The following is an 8,026-nucleotide window of genomic DNA, read 5'->3' as shown; positions in this document are numbered from 1 at the left end:
ACCTAATTTCATTTCACCATCGTCATGGATCTTCAAGAGAAAATTATCCTTCCTGTTTCCTCCATTTCTTCCCAAACCCAATATACAACCATAAATAATACACCCTTTTAATATTTTACTTCATTTTACTATATAACCAAATTGATCAAACTTTTGGAGCTAAACGGCCGAGAAATTGGCCCATGATTAGCAAGAAATGGGGTGACATGACTCAGGAGCAGCAACGGCGTGGGGAATGAGATGGGCGAGAAACAACAACAAAAGGAAGAAGAAGAAAATGGACGGCAGGTTGCTACCGAGCAACAGCACCAAAAGGAGGCTAGTGGTGGAGGAGACGCGGTTTTAGGGATTAGGGCATTGGATTTGGAGTGGCGGGATTTATTCTCAACACTTAGAATAATGAAATTGACCCTCTTCTTCACTTATTTTGTCTTCCCTTCATTTCTTTCCATTCATTTCCTCTTCTACCATTTCTTCCAACCAAACATGAGCTATGTATTGAGAAGTGAGCTTGATTAATTACTATTTAAAAATATAAAAAATTTTCGGTACTCTGTTGTATACAGTTTCAAAAAAAGAAAAAGAAATGAAAAACACTTTTCGTTCTAAATTAATTTTCTCCCCTTCTTTCCTTCTCCTCCTTTCTTCTCCTCATATTTCTTCAAATCGAACATGCCACTAGTCATGGCTGTAAAAGACATTTGATTTTAGAATGAAACATGATAAATTCTTGTATTACTTATTATTTTTTATTTTGATTTCCTATTTATTTACTATATTGATTGCAATAAAATCTTTATTTCATAAGTTTTTTTTGAGTGGTTAGCAACTTCTATTTTTTTGTCCCGTGCTTCTTATTCGTTGCGGGTCGGAAAATAGAAAAGTTGGGTGAATCAAAAACCCCAAGGAGGTTCATGGCCAAGGGTAAAGAGGTCCGAGTAAGGGTTATTTTGGAATGTACTAGTTGTGTTCGAAACGGTGTTAATAAGGAATCAAGGGGTATTTCCAGATATATTACTCAAAAGAATCGACACAATACACCCAGTCGATTGGAATTGAGAAAATTCTGTCCCTATTGTTACAAGCATACACTTCATGGGGAGATAAAAAAATAGATAGAGTCAAGCCGCGTGCTTTTGTGTCACCCTTCCAAGGGACATGAAAAACTAATCTAGATATATATCTAGATTATTTCATATATTTTAATAAAAACAAATAAATAAATCTAGACAAACCAAATCCTATAATTGATTCTATAAATCATTTTTTGATTTCATCGAAATGGGATTTTAGGGATAAGGAATAAACAAATTATGGATAAAACCAAGCGACTCTTTCTTAAATCCAAGCGATCTTTTCGTAGGCGTTTGCCCCCGATCCAATCGGGGGATCGAATTGATTATAGAAACATGACTTTAATTAGTCGATTTCTTAGTGAACAAGGAAAAATATTATCTAGACGGGTGAATAGATTGACCTTAAAAGAACAACGATTAATTACTATTGCTATAAAACAAGCTCGTATTTTATCTTCGTTACCTTTTCTTAATAATGAGAAACAATTTGAAAGAAGTGGGTTGACCGCTAGACCTCCCGGTCTTAGAACCAGAAAAAAATAGGCTTACTCTTCAATTAAATAAAAATTCCAATCTGAACTCAAACACAGATGGATGTTTTGTTCAAAAAATCTGTGAAGCAGCCGTGCCGTAAGAAAAAAAAAAAAAAGAATTGGGAAAGAAGAATAAATCATGCCATATAAATCAAATTTTAAAAACCATACCCTACTTATAAAAAATTATATTGAAGGACAAAACTAGTAAAAGTTAATTATTTGTTTGACAACAAGGTAAGTTTTGATATATTTTAAACATAAGAAAATAGAAAAGATTCTGTATTGATAACTTTTGAGAAAGCATGATTGTTGGTTAATAGAAAGAAATATATAGGTAATTAAATTTCAATATGTTGCTACAAATTACAAGCATGGCAGAAAAATATTAAAATTAAGAAAATGCTATTTATACACAATAAAGCACAAACCTTTACACATGACACGCAAACGATACCGTTCAAATAATTGAAAAAAACATTTCAATTGCCAAATGAAAAAGTCACCACTTACGTTTTAAATAATGAAAAAATGCACTTCAATTGCCAAATTAAAAATCAACTTATACAGATCATTGATTAGGTCCCGGCAACCAACGCCTTGGAGGAGACTCCCGTTACCTCACGGCCTATTTTGGGAGATGAATGTTATTTTTTGGAATTTAAAATTCAGAAATTGGGAGCCGAAGAGATTTATTTGGAGTAGCTGACAAATAGTTGTATGTTTCCATATTTGCGCTTAGCATTAGGAATACTTTGAGTAATGTTAATAGTTGTATGATACTATAATTTAATAGGTGTCAGATTGATGAAATTATTAGCTTTTATTATAATTTTTATTCAAATACAGAAACGATGAATTTGGAGAACGCATCGAAGTTGAACAGCATAAGCAAGCTAAGCAGAACAGATTAGAGGGAAATATTGAAGAATTTGAGAATATTTAGAATGGGAACAAGAACTGGATGCGCCGTTTTAGAGTGCTGATGAAAAGATGGGATTTCAATATATGTTACATTTGTTTGTAGGCGAAGCGGCGAGTCAAGAAGCAAATCTAGTAATTTATTAAAGCCGCAACCGAGCAGAAAAGTAGGTTGCAAGGCTAGATGGAAAACGGACAGTTCGAACTTTTGTGTTATTTGGCAATCGAAGGGTCTTTTTCCATTAAAGTAGACGGTGCCATTTGAGTGTCATGTGCAAAGTTTGTGCTTTACTGTGTATAAATAGCAGCAGCACTCTAAAATTAATCACAAAACATAGAAGCACTTTATTCACATTAATTTATATGCACATATCGACAAACAATGAGGGAATTTTGATCAATTTTCGCATATTGTAAGTAAACCCTTTGAATGGATTGCCTTAAAAATGTAACATTTAAATCAATCCGTACTAATATCCAAATTTCTAAATCGATTTTGTTATAATGATAAATGAGCTTAAACAAAACCATAAATAACTTTTTTATTTTTATTTTTGTAAACATCAATCCGAAAAGTGAGAGTTTAATTTAGTAGGCGAGATTATAAATGAAGAAGTAAAAGAGTGAACATAAACATTTTCAATCCCACGGCCACACCAACATTTATCTTACATTTAATAATAATCAGCAGGTACACTTTGTATTATTACAGAAGTGAGGAATGTATCAAGCAGTTTGTTCCATATGAAAGCTGATCACCTTAGGCGTAAACACAGCTGCCATAGCCTGAAAAAATTAAGAACATAAGCAAAGCAAATTAGGAAGAATTTAAATAAATAATATAATAAATAATTATAGCAGTAACATTAATTATTTGATAATGAAAACGTACAATACATATAAATTAAGAATGATCATGTATGCGTTTGAGAATAAAAAAGAAGAAAGATGATGATTTAGGCCGATTTTAGAAATTTAGTCAATTTTTTTTAGGGAAGTGGATTATTATTTTAATCAGTTGGTAAATTATTAAAAATTTTCCCAATGAGATATGGTGTTTATATATATATATATATCCTCATGTTTAGAACAACTTGATTACAATAATACATATATATCCTCATTCACCATATCAAGAACTGTTGGATTCCATTTCCCACGTGTTAACAACATAATTTATATTTCCTTTCACTATCCCCCGTCAAATGAAAAAATAATTAAAAATATTTTGAAGTTAACTTACTTGGATTGTTGGTAGTGAGCAAAGCAGTTTGCTTGAAATCGCAGTCGTTATCGTCACGGCGGCCCTTGAGCGCATAGTAAGCATTCATGGCGTACTGTGCATGAGACCAGAGAGTGTTGGGCTCAAAGCAAGAACCTCCAGGTTGAATAGGCGCACAGTCAATACCTTGGCTGCATACCCAGTCTAAATTTCCTTGCAGGGACTGAGGGTTTGTGTTGGGTCTTGGCACGCAGAATTTCTTGTCTGTTGGCTGTGGCTGTGGCTGCGTCTTGGCCCCGGCCCCATTGAGCATGACTCCAGCATCATAAACCGGGGTAAAGTCCGGTTTGAACAACCCAAAATTCCTCTCAGAGGTCGCCCCGGGTTTTTTATTCTCATTGAACAATGCGAAAATGTAAGTCTCAAATTGCTTGTTTGGCATCAAAGGTGTTCCTTTCCCAGAGTTAACCTTCTGAATTAAGTTCCAATTGAAGGAAGCGGCATTGTCCACAGTAGCAGAGGACTCCCGTGGGTCACCGGCAGAGGGCCAACCTGTCTCAGCCACCACAATGGGCACATCAGAGTAACCGAGAGCTCTCATGGCTGAATATACAGCGTCCATTTGAGCATCAAACATGTTGGAGTATGTAATCCTTGTGTTGGGATCATATACTCCTTTGTTGGGTTTGAAGAGAATGTAGTCTGAGATTGAATCGGCGTAGTTGAAGTAAGGGTATGGGTTGATCATGAATGCTGACTTGGTTTCACGTAAGAATTCAAGCATGGGTGCAATTATGTCTTTGTCGTACCCTTCCCTGAACTTGCCTGCACTTGGTGGCTCCGACACACCAAGGAACCCTAGAGTATTTGGGGTTGAGATCTGCATGCATTACGTACGCATATATAAAGTAGATGCAGGCATGTCAAATTTACAAATACTAGACTAATTAATAATTATTAGGTTACGTACCTTAATATCTTTAATACCAGCTTCTATCAAAGCCTTGTTGATTGACTTCATGGCAGGTACAAGATTATAAATCCAGTCCTTGTTAGCGCTTTGCATGATTTCATTACCAACAACAACACGAATAATCTTGGTACTTGGGTAAAATGGAACAATGTTAGCAGCTACCCAGTTTTTAGCGGCTGGGAGCTGAACAAGTGCAGGAATGTCACCATTGCCAACGCTAACAGTCACAGAAATGTTTGTGTTAGCAAAGGCACGAAGAATCTCAGGGTTGGCATCAAAGAGTTTAATCGCATCAATTGTTGTTTTTGTCTTCAGAAAGTTGGCCACTTCAGCTGGTTTCGGAAGATTATTAGCAATGGTGCCATAGTTAACGCCAATGGCAGATGTTGTGGCAGCTAACCGTAGGATGAGAAGGCTGGCTTGGAGGACCACGAGTCCGCTGCTGCTTCGCGTGCTCCGCATTTTTCCCTAATTTCGACCTCCTTGATAAATATTTTTGGTTCTGATTTTTTTGCTATTAGAAACGTGGAGTATAAATAGAACAGGAACTTTAAATTTAGTAAATTAAATTAGTGGTTAGAATTTTTTACCTAATGAAGAAGCCATGTCTACCCGTGTTTTGTGGTTTTAATTGATTTCTCGGTCATCCGACAGTACGATACAAATGACTTTTGGAATTAGTCATATCCATGGAAATTTCATTCAACTTAGTGTTTTTTTGGTACTGGAACAATAGGTTTTTGGCTCCAATTTGCATTGGAACAATAATGTATTGAATGTTGGTAGGGAATGTTGTCAAAACACTATCGCGAGGGGTGAGCATAATGAGATGAAAAGTAAGGATCTCTTGTGGGTGGAAATAAGGATCACTGGATCGGCATTAAGGATCCTTCGTCAGAGCAAACGAGGAATCCTAAATTGAGGCTACATTACTCTTAAGAACATGCTCCACTCTCTTCTTAAAAGCTATTCGCACTACAAGAAAACTGACAATAGATGATAGTGACTTTATGATAAAAATCATTTTATCATATAATTATGATGGAGCTGTGCCCCTACTTTCATGCACTCGGTTATTTTATAGTCAACTTCTTCAACTATCTTGATCATTGTTAAATACCCATATGGGCAGCGTACCATTGTCTTCCACTAATTTCCTTGAGTTTTCGTTTTATTATAGGAATATGCCATGCTGATAAAGTTTATTTCAAAAATCACATCATGCCGCGTTTTGAATATTTTTAAAAATAAAATATTACTTTTAAATTTGGTAAAAAAGGGTCAATATTAAATTTCTATCATAATGTTTGCATGCCCATTGGTTAAAAAACCATCTTCTAATTTGAAAACGAGAAAACAAGAAAAACTATCTCCTTTAAGCTAATTTTCAAGGAAAAAAAATTGTTTTGAGAGTGTTTAACAAATCAATTCTGAATTTTAATGTGATATAGGAACTCGATTCTAAAAATCCATTTTTCATGGGGTATAATTATTTCATTCTTGTCCAGAATAAACCTACTTTCATATCTCGCTGTTAAAGGTGGTACTTATTGTTAGTTTAGAGGTACACATTCATAGAAGGGCTTCTTTTTTTTCAAATAAATTTATATTTGTTGCGGGAAGCTCTTGATGGTACTGAGTTTGCAACCGTGATCCAAATTCTACATGGTTTCTGTACGAGCTGCAATGAGACATCCTGATCTTTTTGACTTGAAATATGTTGCTATTGGTAATGAATATTGTGGAAGAAAGAATTACAGAAGTCTGCATACTGTTCTAATTCATTTCTATTTTTTGGAGCAAATAGTCAATTGTATTTTACAATAACGAAGAAAGATTTGCATCTTGAGTTTGTGAATGACAATTAAATGGTTGGATAAATGAAAAAATGAATCTTGTAAGATATTGTTGTGAGTGTTGGGTATATTCAGTTGGTATTATACATGCAAGTTGAAAGAAACTATTCAACTTGGGAGTTTTTTTTCGGGAATTTACTGAGAATGAGAGTTTATCTATTGGAAATTTATTAAGAATATGGGAGAAGTTCTGCCACCCGAAAGATTCAATGGCTTCTTAAAATATGTACTATTGGTTGTTGGAATTTGTTTTCTGAACTTTTTATCCTTTTGGCTGGATAACTGTTGGATACTAGTTAGATTTATAGTTCGTTACATTGTTAGTAGTTTATTACTAATATGATTTAACTTATATATCGATAATCAAAAACTTTATCTATCTATAAAACTTGTTCTATACATTGTTATGTGGATGTTATTAATATAAAGTGTTTTTGGATTTAATAAAATGTTTAATTTAATTTTTAGTTCATATTGACTTAGTAATTGAGTTTTAAATACAGAAATGTGTAAATATAAAGCCTTGCCCCATTCCGAATCCTGCGGAGGCCACATCCCCCCGCCCCCAACTAAGGCTATAACACACCTGTCTCGGGGCCCGCGGGGCCTTTGACACCTTGACCTGCAGGCACTATTTGTTGGCGGGCCTCTGCACACACTTCCCCCCGGGCGGCCTGAGGATCCTCGGAAAGATTTGCCTCATTCTGAGTCCCACGGAGCCCACACCCCCCGCGCCCCACAAAGGCTATAGCACACCCGTCTTGGCGCTCTCGGGGCCTTTGGCCCCCTAACTTGCGGGCACTATTTTTGGGTGGGCTTTGCACGCACCTCCCCCCGAGTGCCCCAAGGCCCCTAAAAAGGCCTTGACCCATTCCGAGTCCCGCGGAGGTCACAACCCCACGCCCCCCACCAAGGCTATAGCACTCTCGTCTCGGCGCCCTCGGGGCCTTTGGTCCCCTGACCTGCGGGCATTATTTTTGGGGGGCCTTAGCACGCACCTCCCCCCGAGTGCCCCGAGGACCCTCGAAAAGCCTTGTCCCATTCCGAGTCCCGTGGAGGCCACACCCCCGCCTCCCACCAAGGCTATAGAACATCTGTCTCAAAGCACCTAGGGCCTTTGGCCCCTTGACCTACGGGCACTATTTTTGGAGGGGTCTCAGCACGCACCTCCCCCTGGGGGCCTCGAGGTCCCTCTCAAAGCGTTGTCCCATTCTGAATCCCGCGGAGGCCACAACCCCACTCCCCCCCACCAAGGATAAAGCACTCCTATCTCGGCGCCCTTGGGGCCTTTGGCCCCTTGACCTACGGGCACTATTTTTGGGGGGGCCTTAGCAGGCACCTCCCCCTAGGCGCCCCAAGGCCCCTCGCAAAGCTTTGTCCCATTTCGAGTCCTGCGGAGGCCACACCCTCCCGCCCCCACCAAGGATATAGCACACCCGTCTCGG

The 8,026-nt window shown here is 37.7% G+C and overlaps 1 protein-coding gene across 1 annotated transcript; it reads right to left on the bottom strand.

The window, feature by feature from the left end:
• Positions 1–3,290: 3,290 nt before the first annotated feature.
• On the bottom strand, positions 3,291–5,187 carry LOC102627585 (glucan endo-1,3-beta-glucosidase-like). The gene is made up of 3 exons (XM_006486424.4): positions 4,723–5,187; positions 3,774–4,632; positions 3,291–3,316 (listed from the first exon to the last, which is right to left on the bottom strand). The coding sequence occupies exons 1-3, from the start codon at positions 5,185–5,187 to the stop codon at positions 3,291–3,293; spliced, it is 1,350 nt and encodes a 449-aa protein (XP_006486487.1).
• Positions 5,188–8,026: the final 2,839 nt, after the last annotated feature.

The sequence above is a fragment of the Citrus sinensis genome, chromosome 4 (genome assembly GCF_022201045.2).
Source record: "Citrus sinensis cultivar Valencia sweet orange chromosome 4, DVS_A1.0, whole genome shotgun sequence".
Taxonomy (NCBI): Eukaryota; Viridiplantae; Streptophyta; class Magnoliopsida; order Sapindales; family Rutaceae; genus Citrus; species Citrus sinensis.
The sequence above is the reverse complement of the archived record's forward strand: the minus strand, read 5'-3'. Positions and strand labels throughout refer to the sequence as shown.